Source organism: Lonchura striata, chromosome 8, assembly GCF_050655825.1.
Source record: "Lonchura striata isolate lonStrDom1 chromosome 8, ASM5065582v1, whole genome shotgun sequence".
Classification (NCBI taxonomy): domain Eukaryota; kingdom Metazoa; phylum Chordata; class Aves; order Passeriformes; family Estrildidae; genus Lonchura; species Lonchura striata.
The window spans coordinates 10,830,105-10,853,273 of NC_140710.1; the positions used below are offsets into that span (position 1 = coordinate 10,830,105).

General features: G+C 41.7%; 1 protein-coding gene across 1 annotated transcript; it reads right to left on the reverse strand.

Moving 5' to 3' along the window:
• Window positions 1-383: 383 nt before the first annotated feature.
• On the reverse strand, window positions 384-23,169 carry KDM4A (lysine demethylase 4A). Its single transcript, XM_021528164.4, has 22 exons — window positions 23,063-23,169; window positions 22,605-22,757; window positions 22,236-22,411; window positions 20,949-21,063; window positions 20,001-20,194; window positions 18,528-18,577; window positions 17,924-18,027; window positions 16,747-16,884; window positions 15,610-15,860; window positions 14,637-14,827; window positions 13,339-13,682; window positions 11,502-11,622; window positions 10,762-10,940; window positions 8,340-8,544; window positions 7,968-8,044; window positions 7,204-7,259; window positions 6,314-6,422; window positions 5,243-5,431; window positions 4,401-4,571; window positions 3,873-3,992; window positions 3,182-3,274; window positions 384-2,167 (listed from the first exon to the last, which is right to left on the reverse strand). The coding sequence occupies exons 2-22, from the start codon at window positions 22,740-22,742 to the stop codon at window positions 2,027-2,029; spliced, it is 3,162 nt and encodes a 1,053-aa protein (XP_021383839.2). The 5' UTR covers window positions 22,743-22,757; window positions 23,063-23,169; the 3' UTR covers window positions 384-2,026.

Below are 23,169 nucleotides of genomic sequence, written 5' to 3' on the forward strand. Positions count from 1 at the left end.
ATTTGCTCATAGCACATCACTTCAAAGACTTGCATACAAACTCAGGTGTCAAAGTACAGTTTCATTTCTTTTGCCTGGACCAGATTAACAGCAGCTACCAGATTCAGGTCTTAACAGATCCCGGTTTTATCAAGCCAACTATCCCATTCAGCAGAAAGCCATTTAATACCTGAGACCAGGAGTTTTGGACATAGTAAAAGGAAAAAAAAGAAACCAAAAACCACAAAAAACCCCATTATGTTCTTTCAGAATATGTTTAAGCCTTCCAATACTGATGAACAAGGTATTCCACCACAAAAATAGGACAGGTTACCTCTATGCAAAACAGTGTGCAAATCTTTGCTACTTATCCTTCTGGCCCTATAAAAATGCAGGGCTAAAGATTTTCTGTATAAAAGTTGCAGTTTATTTCTTTTCTGATCAAGAGTTGTATCACTACTCAGTACTACATTTTATTGCTAATCACAAATTGATGCACCGGGGTTTCAGAAGGGTTTGGTTTATAGCGTTCCTATGTAACAAAAGGAAAAAAGTTACAAATCCAGACTTTGCAGACGCATTGCCATGTCCCTATAGAAGCAGGGATGCATTAAGTCTGTTTCATTATAAAATTCTCCTCTTAAACAGTTTCTGGAGAACACAATCATGATTTTCTTCAGTAGGAAAATTCACCCCATCATTCCATGCAAAAAGAAGGTGGCCAATCTGCTCCACAGCCTAAAATCCCTTTCCTACAGAATGGGAAAGGAACATGTATTTACATTGCTCCTACTGTGATGTGTTAATGCTTACATTATTAGGAGCAAGTTGGCACATCTTCCAGGTACACCTACTACCCAGCTCACCTCAGCTTCCTGTGGCTGGGGTCGCAAATTCTCTCCACCACAACTGAGATGTGTCCTAACACTCTATAAAAATGCTACAGTAACCTTTGCCAGACAGCAACACGGCAGCACTCCTGCTTCAGAAGAGCACTGCACAGCCTTTCAGTTAGAACACACAGCTCAGTGCACACTTCATCTGTCTCAGACCCAGTATTAGCTGCTGTAAGCAAAAGTCTGCGGACACATGATACAGTGCTGCCCCAGAGCAGCACTGCTTCAGACAGCTCTGCCCTGTCATACCCAACACTGCGATGCTTGGATTTCAAGAAGGGAGAGTTAGGACTGTCCCTTTAGTCATATTGCCTTAGAGAAACTCAAAACAAACTCTTTGGGAGCTGAATGTCTATTGGGAGCTGAACACCTGTTTTTGTTAGAAGGCTGCACTTCACAAGGCTCCAGAGAGATTTCACTGGTTCTGAGGCACATACTATTAACAATTAAACTTATGATTAAGTAAGTCAAAAGCATATCAGAACAAAAATATTAAATGGAAGGTTAAATAATTTGTCCTACAGGATTCAATTTCACATTTCACCTGTTCACACAAGCACCTCCAGTCTGTTCAGATTTGAACAGCCTACAGCTCAACCTCAGAAAGGAGGTGCTGAGAAACAAGAGACTGAAGCTGCTTGCAACAGAAAAAAAATGGATATAAATATAAAAGAAGTTCCATTTCCAGCACCAGTAATACTGCCTGCTCAAGCCCAGGTGTGGTCACCAGGGAAACTCCTAAATTCAGGAACAATATTCAGTTAAAACAATAGACCATACTATTCTGCAGCTGCCAGGATTCCTGGCAACAACTCCCCAAAGAGTTTGCCATCTGTCAAAATTGTCTCTAAAGAAAAAGCAAGACTGCTCAACAAGATGAAAGCAACATCCCCAAGCTGGCTTATTTGGTAAGGACCCAACTTCAGACCAGCAGTCTGCAGGCATCAGCTTCAGCAAACGGGATCTCTTTCACTATACAACAGCTGCCTTACAGCTACTGCAGAGCATCAGCTTTTTAGCTTCCTTAAAATATAAAAGAACAAAACCCCAGAAGAAACCCTGGATTCAAAGCATCCAAATATGGCCTGTTGTACTGGAACATTTAAATCCTTGGGGAGGTGGGCATCTTCTTCCTCTGCCACAGGCAGTGTTTACTCCATGATGGCCCGGTACAAGGCAGGTTCAATATAATCTTCACGGTAGCGCGAATTGATCACTCTTTGTCTCTTCCTCTCTTGACTGACCTCCTTCTCTTCGAAGATCTCTGTGAAGCGCATATCTGAAGCAATTGACTAAGAGAAAAAGACAGAATTAGTCACTAGAGGACAGATGAAATCCCTGTCTCCACATCTTCCTATTGCATGTAAGAAAGAACCAAGCCAAGACACATGGGAACATTCAGCTTTCTTTAAAAACTGACTAAATGCAAAAAGAAAACTATTTAAGAAACTGGATTTACCAGTCTGGGGATATGTTTAAGTGAACTGCAATTAGAGATCTAAAGAATCTCAAGTTTCAAATGTAACACAGCACTTAAATTCACAATCACTTTCTCAGAGTTATAAACAGAGTCAGCTGTTCCAATTTGCAAGCTATTTAGTACAATTTCTGCTTTATGGAGCAGGCATGTTTAAACACCTGGTCACAGAATTCAGCTATAATACATTCTTTCTTAAGCCTCTAATAATCTGTGTGCCTGCCAACAGATCTGACCAGGGTGTGCATGTTTGTGCTATAAAGCAAGACACCCCAGTGTACTGTTTGTAACTACAACTTTTGTAGTGGAAAGTGCAAAGCAACGGGGTAGAACAGGGTGTGGGATCTCCACCCTTATTGATAACCAAAACCTAATTGGAGACACCCCTGAGCAACCCTTTCTGAAAATTACCCCTGTTTGGAACAGGTGTCTGGAGACTTGCAGAGGCCCTTTCCCACCTGAATTATTTTACAGTCTCAAGAAACAGCAAGCTCTTTTGATGCAACCCTACTAAGAGCTTTTGAGAACAAAGGCTAAGTGAAGGAACTTGGCCATTCTTTGCAATGGAAGTAGACAATGGAACTAACAAATACAAGCATGAAAAGGCATGCTCTCTCAATCTGTGACTGTGATACAAACTCACATCCCTGCAAAACGAGAAATTCTCTCCAGAGACAGAACTTTGTTTTTGTAGCCTGATCAACTACTGAGCTTTGCAATGATTAGGAGAGCACCAGATTGTATTTTGCTGCCACCACATGCTTAGGTTGCTGTTCAAGCATGAACTAAAACCAACTTCCTTAGTAGAATTTGCCCCCTGTTTACCTACCAGCCTTGACTTCACTCTCTTAGGAAGCTCCTCTTCAAGAGTATATACATCATCCCTTTTCACCATCAGCTGTGAACCATCTTCAAATTCCACCTAGAAGAGAACCAGAGGTTGTTCTGTCAGAAGTCTCAAGTTAGAACCCTGCCACAGCTCCCTAGAAGTTGCCTTCTCCCCACAGAGCTCTCTTGTGAAATAATCTTCTGCCACTTGAAATCTGTAAGATACATATGCAGCTATGCACACTGCAACAGACTTGAATCAAAACCTCAGTAATCTCCTGACAATAATAGCCCAGCAAGTTTTGGGATATTCTTTTAACACCTGACAAGACAGTCTGGCTGTTCACTTTAATACAGCCTGAATATTCATCCTTTTGAAAGCATGAGAGGCAAGGTGCACTCTCACTGCAGAAAAGCAAAATAAACTTATTTTAAGTAGTTTAAACTACAGAAAGAGTGTGATGAAGAATTGCAGACCAGCAGTTTTCACAAGTGGACACTTTCAGGTAGGTAGCCAGAGATGCATACAGCTGCAAGCAATCACATTTCCAGCAACTGTTGCCAGCATCTGTCATTGCTAATACAGTGAGAGTAACTCACCCTGGAGTGTTTAAGCATGATGCCCCTGTAGCAACCCTGTTAACATAATTGGCTTGTTCTGAATCATGAGTTTTTAGACAGCAATTTTGTACCTGGTACATCTGGATAGCGTGTGATGCGACAAACTTGGCTCCATAAACTTGTCCATCTGTCCATCTCACCTGCACAACTTCCCCTTCAGCAGGGGGACCTAACTGAAGACAATCTCGACTCTAGAATGAAGAGGGAAGATGAGAGAGACAAGGAAGGTAAGCAGCTTCTTTATGTGAAGATTCAGCAAACCACCAAGGGGTCACAGTGCACACCACCCCAACAATTCTCCATTTTAGGAGATGGAGAACTAGGCTGAAAGACATCCATTTATGTAATCTGCATTTAAATCCCAACACTGATAACTTCAAAGTATTTGATGTGGGGATGGCATGCGAGTATCAGCAAGTTTTCCTTCAGACCTACCATTGCTAAACAGCCAAAGATTAACTGTGCTTCCTGTTACACCTGTCTCTATATGGCCTCAGTTAAGTCACTCTCAGGTAACATCTCTAAGGCCATTCTGCTTTACAGCAGCAAGAACTGACTCATACCACGTATCCTATACACAACCTCACTTTACAACATACCACAATGTCCTCTGGGTACAGGTTATCGCTGAAGGAGCCATCATCAAAGTTGACCTCGTAGAAAGTCTCCTTTGCAAGGCTGACCACTTCACATTGATAGAAGCGACCATTCTTGTGCTTACTGATGACTATCTGTCCAGGGGACAGATCCTGGAGTGCAGCCTTAGCTCGCTGAGAAGAGAAAAATCACTTCTTATACAATGACTCAATAACAAATGTGTTGAAGACCGTAGCTGCAGTGCTGGCAGACAACAAAGCAAAAAATTTTAGTTCAGGTGAGCTACTCTACTTCAGCCATCATCAACGCATTAGAGAAGTTCTGCCTCCAGAATGTTAAATAACTAAAGTCTCATCTGTTATGGGCTACTGTCCTTAATTTACTAAGTAAATTAAGTTCTCATTCTTCAGAAAAGGCCCTTACATAAAACGTTCTCTAATAGACTGTTGGTGGTTTTGGTTAAAAAGGCTGCATGGGAACTTTAGAAATTAATCAATCACTTAAATGTGAAATTCTGTGACGACTCATGCAGACTGCTGGAGTACTGGCACTAACTCCTGCATATTAAGAATCACAGCGTAAATCTCACTACAACAGCCACAGGAGGGATGTGATGCTTCCAGTCCTTCTGGTCTGCAAACCTATGTACTATAAAGCACCTGACTAAAACCAGAAAAGCAGCAAGGTTCAGCTCAGAATCCAAGACCAACACTGTTAGATTACATTATGTACTGTGAGACAGCCAAGCCTTCAATGAAGTTTCAAAATAATCACACAATCAAAAATTTTTTCAGTGCCTCCAAGACACTGCAGTTCAAATCTTGGGAATAACACACCTACACACCTCAGCTTGAGATGGAGTCTTATGCCTGAAGCAGGTAATGAAGACAACAAATGGCCAGTCATCAGGCTGCATCATAACTCCGGCTGCTTGGGCACAGCTGACATGAAAGGATGTGGGACACCGGCCATGTGAACACTGTACACAGCAACCTGCAATTCTCTTTCTCCTTTTCTTGCAGAAGATGCATTTCTGTGGACAGAAAACTAGAGATTATTGGTTGGTACTAGGTTTTATCACACACCAAGGGCTAGCTAACAGTTTATCATATAATAGCTGTGCCACTTAGTCTCTTTGAAAACACTGCTGTTTTCTGACAAAACAGAAGCAGGCAACTAACAGTTTTAGTTTATGACAAGACAATAATTCGTAAAAGTGAAGTAATGCAATAAAGGAAAAATATAAATTAAATATCTACCAGCTCAACATGCACAAAGTGTGAACCCAAGGATGCCAGCAACAGATCTTAGATTAGATGAGCTTGCAATGCTCCAACTCAATAGGGCCTTTCAGCACTTGACTAAAAAGTTACATAAATACAACCAACAAGATTAGAATAATGGGAAATGACCAGAGTGGTAACAGTTAAAATCCTGGCACTACTCAATTTGGCCTTGGGCAGTTGTAGGAAAAGAATGTTATCTGTAATGCATATGCAAAGCAGAGTCATTTTTCCCTCAACACTGAGATGTTAAAAGAGTTAAGTACAGCTGCTTTACTGCTGAAGACTTTCACCCATTACAGGAATGTCTCACATATCCTGAAGCATCTCAGTGCTTGAAAGCAGTCAACTAAGCAAGTTGAATACTATGGAGGAGAAAAACAAGCATGTTACCTGCCACATACTGAAAACCCTTTTGCTGGCTCTTCATGCAAATAAACATATAGTATAACAATGAAAAATTTTAGAAAATGGCAATAGGAATAACTGCCATCTCTCATACAGAGTTGAGCAGATTATACAGTTCAGTCTGGAGACTCAACCAAGATTACTTGGGTGTGATGGGATAAGCAAAACCCCTCAGATTCTGAATGGACTAGAGACACCACTGATGCAGCACAGGTGATCCATACCAGCCTGAAACGTTGCAGGGGGATTTTGCCAACATCTACAGGACTCCGCTCTGCGATGTTCACAAATTTTGCCTCCAGTACAGCCACAGCACACATCACATGAACCCACCTGTCAGGACAGAAGAGAGGAAAAAGAAATTAATATGCACTGAACCAAAGCCAGAAGATGCTTTGGAGTTTAAGTAAATACAGTTTTGTTCAAGTTTGCCATATAAACTACAATAAATAACCTCTGAGAATGATCAATGTAATCTTCCTACTGATACTAACAGGCCACATGTAGGGCAAACCCAAGATTTCTTCATACCTAAAATCTACTACGAACAGGCTTAACAGGAAAGAAACTCAGTGACTCCTGCAGGATAAAAGACTGCCTGGGCAAGTTTCAGTTATTTCATGGTGCTACAAGTCTGCTCCACTGCTATGGTGCATCAAATAACTAGATGATTCACCAAAAGACACAGGACAGGCAGTTGTATGCACATTTTGCTGTAGAGGTACCTTGAATTCCAATGTTGTGCTACTTAAAACTATGGTTGCCCTTTGTCATTAATGTAACCACAAATAAGATGGAAATCAAAATCCTCCGTAGAGAAGGTAGTGAGAGATGTTAGTTCATTTGGAACCTTATTTTTATGTGGTAGGTTATTCCTTTGCATATTACAGCTCTGCACTATCAAATGCAGTGCAATTAACAGCTGCTATCAACAGAATGAGAACCAGGCATTACCTAAAGAGGTAAGAACTGCTGCATGAGAACACCATGAACACTCAGAGTGTGAAGGGTGCTGTTGGTCACACTGTTACACCAAATGCAGTTTACCAGCTTACCCTCAGATACCTAGGAACTGAGCCTCTCCTTAAAATCAAAAAAAATCTGGAACACTCACTTGTCATCATTGGCTCTCTGCAGTGCTCCTCCTCGTAATGAACACAAACAGCAGTCCTGGAGTAAAAAAGAAAGCATTAGCTAGTGCACAACATTTGCTGCAGAACTTCCACCTCAAAATGCACATCCAGAAGAAGAGAATGATTTTGCTGTCAGAAGAGACCTAACTATCTCCTATAGATCAGCTCCTCAGCTCTCAAAAGTTGCTGCCCTTAGGGCAACAAATAGAAGCTTCAAGTCTGTTGAAAGCAAGCAGAACCTACCACTGAAGGTTCAACAACTTGTTTGTATGGGTTCCTTTTACACCTGCAATACTCTATATCCTTTTGGGATGTACAATAGGATCTGGAAAAAACATGAGGAAATAATAATTGAAAGGCTGACCCATACCACTGACCTAGAGTCTACATAGCCTTTTAAGGGAATCCAATTATTCTTGCTTTCCTCATATGTGCATACCTGCCTAGTTATTACACAAATTATTTTCTGGCTTAGAAATAGTAGCTACCATAAACTCAGACAGACAATTGAGCTATTCCCACATTCATGCAGAACATCTTTCCTCTGAGGTCAGCAGCTTTGGATTAGTTAAAAGAATAACACTATAGTTTAAAAGTACCAAAACAAGAGACTGGCTCCTAAACACTCTCTAGATTGCATTCTTTTCACAGGATAATTAAAAAAAAACAACACTCACAACACCATGCGAACTAACTTTTCAGCCAATTTCTCAGATGTACCAGATTCCATCTGTGAAAACTTTACCTCCTCTAACGCGTTTTCTGTACACCGGGAGCACATCCAGTCTTCAGTGGCCTTGTCAGGGGATACACCATAACAACCTAGAACAGACACATCTCATTTAAGAGTTTATTTAAACTCAAACCCATTTCCCTTGGGCCCAGAAGTAAAGCAGGAATTAAAATCAACAAGCCCCAGGATGATGCTGTGTATTTGAAGCCACCCATTCAGCCAACTGTCCACCCCACAGGCAATGGGGTATACCCAAGTATACACTCCTCTGGTAAGGCTGAACTTGGTCTGTTTGTACATTAAATTAACTGGCAGAGGCCTGCTATGATGCACAGGCTCAGAATGGAGAACAGCAGAGCTTAGGGTACATCTAGATGCACTCACTTGCATGAACACAGACATGGCAGTTCTTGCAGGTGATGAGTACACTGGTTCCATCTTCCTCCAGGTAGGGAGTTGAAAGATTGAGGTCAGTGCTGCAGCCAGTTGCAGTAAAGCACATTTCAGGAATCAGGGGTTTTGTTCGGATCTTCCCATCTGCAGCAGCTGGAGTTACTCCAGAGTTTTGACTGCTGCCTTCACATTCTGCCTGTGAGGGATGGATAGGGAATTTAAATTTTACAAGTAAAAGGGTCTCACATTATCTTTACTCACGTATTATTTCATACATACATCCAGTTTAAAAAAAAATTAAGGTAATGAAAGATCAAAGTCAGTAGGTCAGGTGAAAATAAATTTATGTTTATAACCATTTATTACTATTTATAGTTATATTTATAAAATTCTCAGTTGCTGTGGTTTCAGAATAAAATTTCTACTCAAACAGTACACTGAAAGTCTGAATTGCATCCCTCTAATGATCAACAATATACACATCAAACTGCATCTCTTCTGACAGAAGAGGTGGAATCACCAAGCCCACCTCATGCTCTACAGGAAACACCTCTTCTGCATATTCCCCTGGTAATACAGAGGATCACAACACTGCTATCCTTCAGTGTACACTTATCTTACCTCAGTATGGAAGGATTATCAACACACACATAAGACACCTACTACAATCCCCATTACTATTTCCCAGTGTAGTTCTGAACAAGTCTAATGGCCTTTAAACTAATTTGTTCCTGGAAAAGAAACAGACTGAAAATGCAATTTCCCATATAAAGCTCAGGAGACTTTCAGGCTAATCCTTCATAATTTATTCTCCTAAATCAATGTCAAATCAAACAGCTAAGACATACAAAGTTCACAGATGTGTATTTCCATTAAAGCTACTCCTCTGAACAACTAAACAGAAATTAATTTTTCTCTTTGAAAAAATATTTAAATCACCTTTTGTACCTTGTAGGCTACCACAAAGGTATCTTGCCTAATATTTTAAAATTACTGTTAGCAGAAATTGCAGAAGCAGAGTGAATCTGCACTGTCCCTCCTACAGTGCCTCAAAAGCTAGGGAGAAAAAGTCCAGGTAACGTTCACAGTTGGAAGGAAATGGACATATTTTCTAAAAGTCTTCTTTAGTATAATTCTGTAAAACTTACTGATTTAAACTTACATTGCATGTCAAGCAAAATACAAAATGACTGAGGGAAATCTGTAACAAAGTTTAAGAAAACAATGACTTTTTTCCACCAAGCAGCAGATACTCTTCTTCTTCCCAAAGTGCATATTTGTCTGGCATTTTGCGCCAATTTTTTATTTGAATGGGTAACTGAAATGAGTTCCCAGACTTGCTATAAGCTTTCTGAAGCTGGAACGAAGACTCTAACCACAGCTCAAATCTTCGAAGAGTTTCTGCTCCACTGCCTGGTGTAGACAAACATTTGAAAACCTGCAGCTAAGAGTTTTCTGCTCAACAACAACTTACAAAAAAGATCTTCAGAGAACTTCAACTGTTCTCAAATTGTTAACTTTATACCTTTCAGCACTAGTCAAATCCTCATGTACCACACAGTTCCTAAGTGGAATTTCCATTCCTAAGAACTCACCCTCAAGACAGAAATAGCAAAACCAAAACTATGGTCTGTGGTTTTCATTAAAATTAGGAACTATATGAAATATAAATCTTCAACAAAAATGTGAAGTCTTTATTTCCAAAACATGTTTCTAGTGCCACCACAACTATACAGTTATCACAAACGAATCAAATACCCTTAGTGTATGGGAATGGTCAAACTACCTTAAAGTTGCAGGTCAAACATGCAGATAACTATTCAAGCTACCTTAAAATTATTTATCTTAGGTATATAAAAAAGTTCAGTGAGGGACTCCTGCCTGCACATTTATTCAACGTGACAAAGGGCTTCTGCACCCCTTCCCATGCTACTGTCATGGATACACTCCAAGACAAGACAGCTTTCAATCTATACCATCTACAAACACAACCCTAGATTCTTTTAAGGTTTTCTTCCTTGCCAGCTCAAAGACCATGTACTATGAGAGGACCTAAAGTGTTTTCTTAAAAACATTTTAGAAGTGAAGGAGTCAGTCTGGAAAGGAGACGTGTGATTTTACAGTCAGCTCCAGCAACATTTAAGCTCCATTCTGTGGTTTGAGCAAAAGCCACAAATCACAAAAGCTTCTGCTGAACAGCTGAGTGGAGCCCCTGGGAACCCACAGGGGCCCATCACAGGTCTGAGGATGTTCACCCACTTGTGCTCTCCTGGAACAGCTCCAGGGAAAGACTGCAACATTGATCCAGCTTTTGTTAATTGGCAATATGCAAACCCACATATTTCAAACTATGTACCACAGTAGCACCTACTCTGTTACCTCTGTGACAGCATGAAGAGTCTTGGTTTCATACCTGATAAGCCTGGAAGAGCATACAAACAGCACAGTATGGGGGCTGCTGGGCCATGGTGCGATTGTATTCTTTTTCAGCCTCAAAGTTTGGCGGCCGATTCTGCCACAGCTGGCTCAGTGGCTTGGCCCATGCTTCTGTCTCCTCAGCCTCTTCTTCAGGAGTTAGCTGCTCTGATGCCTCTGTGATAAGAGAGCATTCACTCAGTGACTATATGGCCTTTTATAGATGTTCTTCTTGTAAATCAAACTAAATAAGGCAAAAAGCTATGAATGGAGATGAGGAAAGACTGCCAGAAAGCAAACTGACAGAAGGGTGATGGAAGCCAGTAACTCAGTCTCCTTTCTAAGAGGCTTCTACTAATCAAGCAACAGGGCAGAACCAGCTCCAAATTACATCTACATCAAAATTAAAGCCATCCACCAAAGAATTTGGCATTAAGGATTTTTTTTTAAATAACAAATATTTACATCAGTGACTGAAATATTCTAAGGTAGATGCAGTTAGGCAACAGTCTCTGGCACTGGTTTAATTTTGCTTTCCAAAGAAAATACAGGAAAGAAAGATGATACCATTCGAGAGAAAAGTTTAATGATACAATGGGATATGCACCTTAACTAGGAGGCAGAGCTGTCACTTACTGACTCCTGTTTATCACCAGTTACTTACTAGAAAATCCCACACTGCCCAGAGAAGACGAGACCCTCTCTCCAATTTCCCAAAGAGCGTAAGGCTTTACTTACCATCATCACTGATGCAGTCTTTCACCAGGAGCGGGTGATGACGGGGGAGTTTGCTCAACGGCTGGCGACGACCCTTGGACTTCTTACTCTCCTTCACGGAGCTCACGTGCTCCTTTCCCACCTGGAACAGGAAAGCAATTCAGCTGTCAGTTAGCACGTGCCCTTTTGACACCATTTTGGAAGGAATTTACTTTGAACTTAGAGAAACTACTTCAAAATGCACACATGCCTCCAGAGTTTCATTTCCAACAAAGCAACTTCAGCTCTAAACTCTTTTTCAAAGAGTTCAGAGCACTTTTTCTATGAGAAACTGGACAGAGCTTTATTGGCTCTGTTGAGTCAATAGAACACTTTTCATGGGTCCCAGTGTAGCTTTTCATGCACATCTGTTTCTTTAAAGAATCATGTGAAAGACAGAAACAAAGAAAGACAAGTTGGATGGTTCAACTAAAAAGAGCCATGGAAAGAAGTCTCATGAATTCTGGAGAAGTCTCAGTTTGTGTGTCACTTGAACTATTCCAAATTTAAAAATAATAAAAAAAACCTTAGAAAACAAACTAGAAAAAATACAGAGCTCATAGACTGACAAACTAAAAGGGTTATTTAAAATTAAGGACACTTTCATCCTTTCTGCTTATTACTTGTCTTGATGTCTTACCAGACAGACTGGAAGAAGGAGATTGCAACAACAGCTATTTCCTCTTCCCTTAGCCCCATACAAAAACAAGTGACACACTGACAAAATTACTACTAACCTGACAAGCACGACAGTAAAGGTAATGATTTCAACAGTACAGGAAGTCTCCCTCTAGATAAGAGCCTACCCTTTTTTTAAAATCTGTTATTCTTTTAAAAGAAGTAAATCTAGGATTAAATGCATCCTACATATGTTTAAGTATCTTCTTTTCATAAACAAAGCTAGAAGAGAGCACAATAATCATGACCTGTGTTCTCTTACAGAGTTGGACACAGACTTCTAAGACATTTAAATTAGCATTCACAGTTACCACCTAATGGAAAGTTTGTTTCAAAGTACACCATACTGGGGAAAACAATCCACACCCATTCAAAATTTCTTCTTTTCCCTGTTCTGAGACATTTGATAGAGACATCAGTATCTGCAACAGAGTATCTTCAGTTTATATAGCCATGACAACTCTCAGTTTCAGCTTAATTATCAAGACTGGTCTATCTTTAGTGTAGTTCTTGATTTCTAAGAAGTCATTATTGGCTTCCCATTCTCTAAACACAGATTTAAACAGGAAAACAAAATATTGGAAAGACACTACTAGATAAGATTCTAACTCTTCTCTTAGGCTGTTTAATAAAACATTAATTGTCAATTTTTTAACACTCAAATTTACATTCTCCCAATCAATATTTTTGTTGTAGCCTTTCTCCTCTTTTAAAAGGACACAGATGTATCCATGTATGCAATTTTATATTAAAAACCCCTCATCACACGAATATGCTTGCAATAAAGGCTGGAACAAACCAGATTCATTTTAGGTACAAATAGGTGTCTCTTAGTACAAAAGGACCTTAATTATTCTGTAACACTACCATATCAAAAACATTAAGCTATCCTTTCCATTACAGCACTTAAATAGCTTTGAGAAATTCTCAAGATAGGTGATCTCCTTGCTTACTTGAAGGGCTAAGTATATAAGGCTTTCATCTGAATTCTTCTGTGTTTAGTAAAATCCAGAGGTGCAACCTGCTATGCAAACACCAGTGGGATGAAATTGTCATATGCACAGATTGGAAGTTTTGTCACAGCAAACTCCTGACCATGGAATTACAGCCCTCCAGCTTTCAGTTCTTGTGCCTCCCATACCTCTGTCAGTTCTTGCTCATTGACACTGGAGCTGGCTTTCTTCCCTGAAGTCTGCTCACTGTCGGATCCGCTGGCATCCCCCTTTGCATAGCTGTGCACTGTGAACACCCCGGCTGGCCCAGGGAGAGTTCGTTTTGCCAGCAGATCAGACGATTCCGAGTCTGAAGAATAGGAAGGTGAGCTGGACTGAATACTGGATGCAGCACTCTGCTTTGAAGCTGGCAACACTGAAGTGGAATTTGAAGCATGTGAAATGGAGAGATCCAGTGCCGCTGCTTCTTGTTCTTCTTCCACCTCAGGCTTTACCGGTTTCAATTCTTCAAATCTGGCTGCGTCCACACGAGCTGGAAGAAGGGATATACTGACTTTTTCTGAAGTCTGGGCAGAAAGAGAACATCTATGCAACTATTTGCACAAAGCCAAACAGAAAAACAAACTACTACACACGAGAAAACAACAGCACATCACGTAAAGAGGAGATGATTAATTCAAACAGTTATAAAGTCATACGTTGTTTAGTCAGAGAGAGAATAAAAACGTCTGCCCATTGCCTCTACTGTTACAAGAACCAGGGTACATAAAACCAACCAGCAGACAGTGAGTTCAAATAAACAGAGATGATCCTTTATACAGACATGTATGTAGTTAAAACAGCCCAAATCCTCGCCATATGTTGCTGTGTGTAAGAGATTAAAATCATGCATGGAAGACTTACTAGAAATAAAAAACCAAAGCCACAAACCAATAAAGATTATTAAATACAAGCTGCAAAGGGCTGGAAAACAAAATACAGGAGGGGGCATCACGTTTTCCCTGTTCTTGTGTTGTTCCACATGCCTCTTGCTCCTCCCACAAACAGCAATGATAACTCATCCATTACAACCTACATGAATTTTGTCTAGCCTACTTATTACAAAATTACAAGCAACACACCTATAAAGCATACCAGACCCACAGGAAGTGTGCATATGTTTTACTATGCAATTCCTATAGGAAGTGTGCATATGTTTTACTACGCAATTCCTATAAACAGCTCTCATTGCTCAAGAGAGATAAAAAGCAGCTTAGACTACTGAGGCATCCCATATATTTCTGCATGCAGGCAGGCAAAATAAAGAGTAAAAATCAAAAACTAGAAAATGGTTATATTTCAAGTCTTATAACAGTAAATTTCTGTGTCAGGTACCAGGTGCTACCACTGGCTCTGACAAACCAGTGCCTGCTTTTTGGACACAAAAGCATCCTATTAACTAGCATCATATTGAAGAGTGCCCCAGACAAGCTTGGCACACAGTTACCTGGAAGTTTGATCCTTTCTTCACCTTGCTGCCCAAATTCACTTGTAGGCCTCTCATGAGGCTCTGCCATGTCCGCTTCATACTGTGTGGAGCTCAGCTCCTCCTTAGGGAAGGCCTCACTCTCACTCACCTCCTGAGGCACTTCCAGGCAGACCCTGTGCCTTTTTGTTCCTATGCGGTGCTTGGGGATGCTGCAGAAGACAAATCCCTATGTCAGGTTAGCAAACATGTAACTGTTAAATTTGTGTGAATGCATAAAATACAGTCTGGTTTGGACCAGTGTTTTATGAGACAGCCTCTGAAAAGCCAAATAGTTTCCAAATTATTCTGAAGTGTTTTCTTGCCTTTAGAGAGAAAAAGTCAGTAATCCCTAGAGATGACTTCTCAGCATACTAATCATGTATTAAGGCAGCTGTGCTCTCTGTAGCCAGGCATTCTTTATCTTAAACAAAAAATCCCCTTCAAACAAAACCCCAAACAAATCAAACCAAACAACAAAAAAATTTACCACCAAAGACTTTAGGAACAGTAGCTGGCACTGACTGAAAAAGATTTAACTGCACAATGTAAGATGATTAACCTGTTGACCTTCAGCAACCAGAAACTGCACACCAATGCAACAACTTGCAGCACTGAATGTACCAGAATTTGCTAGCAAGTACCATACCAAGATCTTAATACAACCCTGTTTTTTTCTGGCCTGTCAGTGTAGGGTACACACTGCCAATTGAGGCTTTGGAGGTCTGTCCCAAGATGAAGAACTACCTTCCAAGCTGGTGTGCTTCCTGCTTACCACAAACTATCTATTAATGCAGACTTAAACAGTAAAAAAATATTAAGAGTAAGCCCTGTTCCCAGGAAAAAAGATTATTGCTAACTCTCACTATTCTATCAGAATGGCAAGCATTTAATTGCAACTGGGCTCAAATTCCAAGAATCCAGTAGAAAAGCAGAGAACTAGATAAAGCTGTACCTTTTTGTCTCATCCCCATCCACCTCCTCTTTACACATCTCTTCTGTTTCCATCTCCTCAGCACACTGTTTCCCACTCTTGACTTTTTGCATGAGATCCCCTTTAAGGAACTCTGCTGCCTCTGGGGTTGGAAGAGCATGGTCAATGACAGTCACGTCCTTCCCAGCTTTCCAGAGCTTGTAACGGTCTGGCTGGTACTTCCTCACAAACACATCCATGGAGATCTTCACCATGTCCTTCCGACATGAGCACTGAAGTCACAGAAAATAATAAAGTAAGGCCAAATACTTAACAATTCTACTCTGCATTTCTCTAGCATTTTGCTTTCAAGAGTTTAAGGAACAAAATCCCACACTCACATGTAATTGAGCCTCAGAACTCTCAAAACTCTTTCCCAGGAAATCAAAAGGGTACACATTAGGTTACTAAAAATGGCAGTAAAGCCAGCAAAAAACATGAAACAGAAAACCAGATGTTATCACAACATCTAGGACAGAAACTTCATCAGTCTTTTTTACACAGTTGCTGGTAGAAGCTGAGTGTTTTAAAATGAGCTCATATAGAAACAGGCCACAAAACCAGAGACTATGAAGAAATCAGAGCCACACAAACTCTGGGCCTAACCAGAGCAGTAGAGGCTCCCCTCCCCTAGGTATGGTTACAACTAGTGCTTCAAAGCATTCTTCCATGTAGCTTCTGAAAACATAAACCGTGTCTGCAAGGCGTCTCTACAGGGATATAACACTACTCAATTTAAAGGTTCAACCAAGATACTTCTTTTGATAAGTCATTTAAGCTACCAAAGTTGTATTCCAGGCTAAACAGTCAATAAACAATGGTTAAAATACTGGAGAAAAATACGGACAAGATCTGCCTACCAAGCATACTCTTTCACCTCTGTAAAGACAACCAGTTCCATGCTTTTCTTTGAAGCCTTGCATGAGCTGCACAAACTTACACAATAGTTACAAGTTACAAAACATGTTACATGCTATCCATGGTTGACACAAGGTACTAAGGAGGACTTTGCCTGGATATTGTTACTTTATGAGAAAGCAGACATCACATCTTAAAAGGCTTGAAACTACTCTCCTAAAACATACACTGGGGGCTTCACGATGGCAACAGACCACTCACCAGCACCGACTGCTTCCCGTACTCAATCCACCGAAGAGTAGCAAAGTTGGTAGATTCAGCACAGTTAAAGCCATGGTTAAAGCCAGCATGATAGCTGTAAGGAAAGGTTATCATGAACTCTCCAGCCTCCTGTGTCACCTAGAAGACAATTGAGACATCACAGTGTTATTCAGAGTTTAAGAAAGTACTTGGTGAATATGATTAAAAGGAGCTCCTATACCCCTCTCTGCAGCACACCCAAAAATCCAACTTGCAGATGGTGGCTGGAACTCCCTTGTGCAATGTATATATTTGCTACTGACCTTTGCTATTTTGCTGCTTATGTTACATATCTATTTACTTGAAAGCCATGCTTAACAATATTTTTACTAACACACAACACAACTGATCAATTTAGCATATACATAATACTCTGTCACCAGCTATATGAACTTAATAAAGATACTTATCTGTATCAGCTACAGGTTTGGCTGAACAGTATCTAAGGTTGAGTAAATTTCTATCCACACAGAACTTGAAAATTTATTGCTTTTTCTTTTGCTGCTCACATTAGAGTACAACTCTCAGTCAGCCCTCCACTATTTCCTCTTCAACATTTCCCCACTGTAAAAGCTTATGACAAGAAAACCCTTCAGCTGCCCAGGCAGATGATACAGTGTTTCTGAATAATAGCTCAAAGACTAGATCTTTAATATCTCTCTGTGGGAAGGGCAATTGCAGGTCTTTACCTCAGAAAGTAAGGAAGCCTATAAAGTTATTAATGTAATTAAAAAATTAACAGGGGACAAGCCTTATTTGCTATTGAGGAAGTAGATTGAAACAAACAAAATTAGCTGGGAAAAACTGGAAACAAAAAAAGAAAAATCTCACTTCACTGAATACACATCTAAACAGTGAAGTGAATCTAACAGAGAAGATAACATTTAGTTTTAAGTTTAAAAAAAAATCACAGAAAACCAAGCTTTTGTTTTTTAGGAGTCCTTGACAGATTTTTCCGTCTCAATCTCGTTCAGGCCCCAACTGCCAGATAATGGAAGTACAATAGGAAGGATTGCCTTATACCCTGCCTGTTTCTATTTTCTTCTCTAAGCATCTGCTACTGGCTGCTGTCAGAAACAAGACAAGGCTGCAGGAACCTCTTGATCAAGCTGGTATAATCACAATTACTTTTCTATACCTTATCAAATGGAATTCCGTATTTCTTCAGAATTGATGGAGAGATGAGAGTCATCTTGTGACGGAGAAATGCTTCACAGCTTTGGGCACTTCCTGGGAAAAACCCTGTTTAAAATAAAGAAAAAGGAGAGATATTACAATTGTGCTCAAACTACATTTATTTTTCAGCAGTTCTATGAAAAATTACTGTCTAGACACTTTTTCCCTACAAGTATGGGCCACCTTATTTGAAATGTGCTAGTTTGCCTGCTGAAGAAAAATGACAAATCCATAAGATATATCTTTTAACAGCTGCCAGTTTGAAAGAACATAAGAAAGGTCTCAGATAGAAGGATTCTCCATTGGCCACAACTTTCCAGTTTTAATAATCAATAGCTAAGGATTTTCTCATTTAAGGTTAGACAGACCACAAGTTCATTATTTGTAATGTGACAATTTCTCTTGTGTGCATCCTATAAGCAAACATTCAGAAGTAATGTAATCTATATTCTAAAAGGCAAATTATCAGTTCAGTCATGCCAACCTATGCTCTCTAAAACAGCAGAAACCCATTGCAGCTGTCCAGCCCATCTTTAGAGAAAGGAGGACATGAACTGCCTGATTACCTTTTGCAAGTCTCTCCAGCCGTTTCCCATGCTCTGGAGGGATGGAGTACCTGCAGTTGTAAGAACAAGTTTGTTTAAGTGACAACAACAAAATCTTGAAGTCTGACTGGAAATTATAATCAGTCATCAAAATGTGAATTACTTAAAAAAAAAAATCTCTATCTCTACACTTGTCTTTTTCAAAGTTTGATAGAAACCTAAAAATCTTCATTGAGGACTTTTACTGTTCTATCCCAAGAAAAATCAACATGTAAAAGCTGACCATTTCTTTCAACAACTTTCACTCAAGCAACCAAGGAAGCAAAAAGTCTGATGTACATAATTAGCAGATCTGTGCAGCAAAACATGAATTGCAGCAAGAAAGGGAAGAGCACTTCCTGAACTGTTTCAGTTCACAGCAGTGTAATCTCTGTATACTCAGTGCAAGGGGGAACACAGGGCAAGAAAGAAAATGGAATCATCTCTTTCAGCTGCTCAGACAAAGACGGGACTGAGTCAGGTGCCACATCCTTAACATGTGCACAACTCACAGAGTGCTCTTTAGAGCTACGTCTTTCCCTGTACACACCTTTTATGGGTGCCACAAAACTCCTGGCCAGTATGACTAAAATAAATAAATCAACCCACTTAGTTTGCTTTCACTCTGGAATACAGTGCTATATTCTGAATAGATTCCTTGCTAAATAAATCAAAGATACTAGCAAAGCTCACTTCTTCCAAGTACTACTGTAGAAGAAGCAATAGCCAAATAGTTCAACAGACTGAACTATTCTGTTTCATGTTCCTCTGCTACTGCATGGGGTTGTTCATGGCTTACATTGTGCTAGCTATTATTTGTTTCTTCAAATTTGTAATAAAAGGCAGCCAAAAATACTAGTTTCCAACAAAAGTGCTATGGAAACAATTGTTGAAGTTGCTTGAGAAATTAATTTGTGAACAGAAGGGCATGATTCACTCTTAAAATGCAGCCCATGGTACAGAGAAATTCAGAAGCCTCCCCTAAAAATAATCGAGAAAGCTTAGACACTGGACACAACCATTTAGTGACATCCACTAGCCTGATGTTTAGATATATGATAGGCAGCTACAGTTCAAAGTCTGTTAAAAACAGCCTGTTCCCCCAGCGCCTGTGTGACCACACCTCTGTATGGTCATTTCAGAGCCTCAGGAAATGATAAGCAAGTTTGCCAAGTTTTGGCCCTACTACAGCAGACAGCATCCATACTATACTGTAATTCAGAAGAACTCTCTACATCGGGACAGCAACCAGACCCTTCTAGAAGGTTACCAAACAAATTCTACTGAGGACAGGCACTGCTCTGAAGCTCCTTGTGTGTTCTTGTCATCAGATAGAACTGTAGTGCAAGACTGGAGAACTGATAATTATTTTAGTGAATTCTTAGCTTTGTGACTGACTCCAGTATTTTATGGTACTGCTTTTCTACATCTAGAGGATTCCTTAGAAAATCTTACCATGACTTGGGTTCCCCAAAATGCAAGTAATTAATGCTGTAGAGATCCATGTCCTCAGTGTGCCAAGCAAAGGAAGTTTTCCACATGCCAAAATATAGGTAAGGAGTATTCACTCCTTCAATGGTTATGCCACTTTCATTCTCCACAATATCTAGGATTGTGTTCAATCTGCCAATATTCCACGCATCTACATGCTGAAAAACACAAGCCTCATGTCAAACAAGGATTACAAAGTACAAAATCACACAGCTGAGATGACAGTTTGCAAAAGCTTAACAGACACTTGTGAAACAGCACACCACAGAATGACACAGCTGAAGCTACAAGATAGTTCACCTAAACCCAAAGTTCTCCATGGTAGCTTGCATAGTGATTGCTTACTGGCCTTTAAGGAAGGGGAAAAATTACCAAAGTAATGATTACAAAGGAGAAATAATCATGAAGCTACAGACTTAACAGAGCAGAGAACAATAGCTGATGCTGATTGAGTTTGAGCTCATGTCTGAACCCTCTTTAAAAAAAACCACTTTTCATTCCAAACACCTTTTAAAAGAATAAATCATGAGAATTTAGGAGACAAGCAGAATGCAAATTGTCTTTTGACAGTTATCATCCCACCACCTAATGGTTATAGAGCTTTCCCACAAAAATACATACACCAGTGGATACCAAAGCAGCATGTATCCACTGATCAACCCTTCCAACCCTCATATGCCTTTCAGGACAAAGCAATGCTTGGGCAATAGTGGTTTTTGCTTCCCTACACTGAAGTGCTAGCAAAGGTCCCTTAGAATGCTTCCTCTGTCAGCTGCCTAATCCAGAAGCTTGAACTATGCTAAGACTATCACTAACTCGTTCCTAAAGGTAGGAGTCAAATGCCACATTAGTATTTATGGAATACAATATACCAGGATAACTGTTACCTGAAAACCAGAACAGTTTCCTTACCTTGTCATAGAGCGTGCCGTTAACATCCGCCCCGTAGATGGGGGCATTGAACGTGAGGTTCTTCCAGTATTTTCGTTCAAGGTCTTCAAAGTCTGTGTACCGGGGTGTGCAGTACCTGAAAAAGCCAAGAAAGATACTAAAGGCGTTGCAGTTTGATATTCGGCAAGTCTGAACCAATGTTTTCCTTGACTGCAAGAATGGGAAGCTACAATCAAAATACCTAATGTGTGTTACTGGCCAGATGAGCAGTGAGAGCAGTCACGGCTCTGCTTCTGTGACGCTTTGGAACGGAAGTATCAGAAAGAAAATTACTTTCCCCATTTCTCAGTTTACTTTCACTTTTGCTTTGTGCACTTTTCTGGGGTCTGTTTCACCTTCTAGCTGTAGCTACTTAGAAGCAACAACGCAGTCAAAACCAGAAATGATACAAACAGAACAACTTCAAAAAAAACCCCAAACAAACCCAAAGTTTTCTGCCACTGTGAAACTAGCAAACCATCACAGACTCACCTTGGTCAAACACGCTCTGTTTACCAGGAAAATACCTGCTCTTTATGCCCATTCCCTGCTAACTATATACTGGACTATATGTAGCTCTAAGGGATCAAATTTAGTCTTAAGACCTATTTAATGTGTGTCTATATACATAGATTCCAGACAGTTACACATATAACATAAACCAGTAACTTCCATTAATTATTCTATTAAACACAACTCTAAAATACCTACTCTGTACTTTTTAGCTTTTGAAAGCTAAAACAAGCTTTGATGGAATGACTGTAGCTAGCAATTCCAATGCTATTTCTAGTTACTGAAAAGGCTATTTTGCTTCAACTTCTTTTCAAGTGATCTTTTCTTCATCTCCTTTTTTACATCATGAACATTCCTTTCTCCACTACTTAATAAGTAATTCAATGGTCTAGCTACTGGGGACAGACAGACAGGAGCCCACAGCACAAACAAAAAGTTCTGCTGCCATTACACATCATCTTGCTGCACAGGTGACAAAGGTCCCCATGCACAGAACCCGCTGTACAAGCAACCTCATCTGCCAGGGGCATGACATTCACACTGCAGACCCCAGATCATCCCAAGGACTTGGCCCCTGTGTGAAGCTGTGGATGCTCCACCCCTAGAAGCGCTCAAAGCCTGTTTGGATGGGGACCTCAGCAACCTGTTCGTAAGGAAAGAGTCCCTGCCCCTGACAAGGTGAGGAACCAGGTGGTATTTCATGCTCCTCCCAACCCAAACCATTCCACAGCTCTATGTGCCCGGGACCGGCCGTACTTGTCACTGTTGGCGATCCTACGGAACTCGCGGACCGTCATGGCCTTCTTCTGGATGTTGTACTGCGTGAAGAGCCCGGACTGCCCCGTCACCACCTGCTGGATGGGCGCGGGGATGACGAGCTCGTCGATGTCATCGTAGCACTGCCGCGGCTTCCACTCCTTAGGCGGCACGATCTGCGGGGACACGCGGGCCGGGAGCGGCGGCCGCGGCCGGGGACAGCGTCAAACTCGGGGAACTCGGGCCGAGCCCCGGCCGAGGCGCGCCCGCCCCACCGGCGCCGCGGCGTAAACAAAGGGCGGAGGCGGCCGGTGCGCGGCCCGGGGCCGGCGGCGCGGCCTCCGCCCGGGGGGAGAGGGAGTGTCGCACCTTGGCCAGGCCGGCGCGGTGGGCGCCCTGCGACTCCACGTAGGCGATGTAGCGGCTGAAGTCGCGGAACTCCTCCATGGTGGGGCGGAAGGTCATGATGCGCTGCCCCGGGTTGAGGCTCTCCAGCTCCGAAGCCATGATGCCGGGCCGGCCCTGCGCGGAGGAGGCGGGGGTGTCCTTGCGGGGGGCGGGACGGCGCGCCCGCCCCGCCCCGCCCGCCCGCCAGCCAATCGCCGCGGGGTCCGCACCAGCCCTGCCTCCTCATTGGCGGAGGACGCGTGCCCGTCAGGACCCCACGGCTCGCTCTCCCTCTCACGGCGGAGAACGCCACCGCCTGCCCCCCTCCTCCCACCCGGCCCGGCCCGGCCCGGCCGCCGCGGCGGAACCGAGTCCCCGCCCGCCGTGCTCACGTCGGCAGCGCCTCCCGCTCCTCCGCCGCCCCCGCCCGACCCTCGTACCGACGTCCGCCCGACGTATCCCTCCGCACCACGCGTCCAAAGAGTCCCGCAGGCCGCCGACGCCACCGCGGCCGTTCCGCTCCGCCCGAACCCCGCCCGGCCGCTCC

What these genes read in the sequence shown, in the direction of transcription:
- KDM4A (XM_021528164.4), bottom strand. Translation starts at nt 22,742, where the DNA reads ATGGCTTCGGAGCTGGAGAGCCTCAACCCGGGGCAGCGCATCATGACC. An exon ending in ACGGGAAGCAGTCGGTGCTG is followed by an intron (nt 15,861 to 16,746) that starts GTGAGTGGTCTG and finishes CTGTGACTTCAG; the next exon opens with TGCTCATGTCGGAAGGACAT. An exon ending in GATGGGGATGAGACAAAAAG is followed by an intron (nt 14,828 to 15,609) that starts GTACAGCTTTAT and finishes TGTCTTCTGCAG; the next exon opens with CATCCCCAAGCACCGCATAG.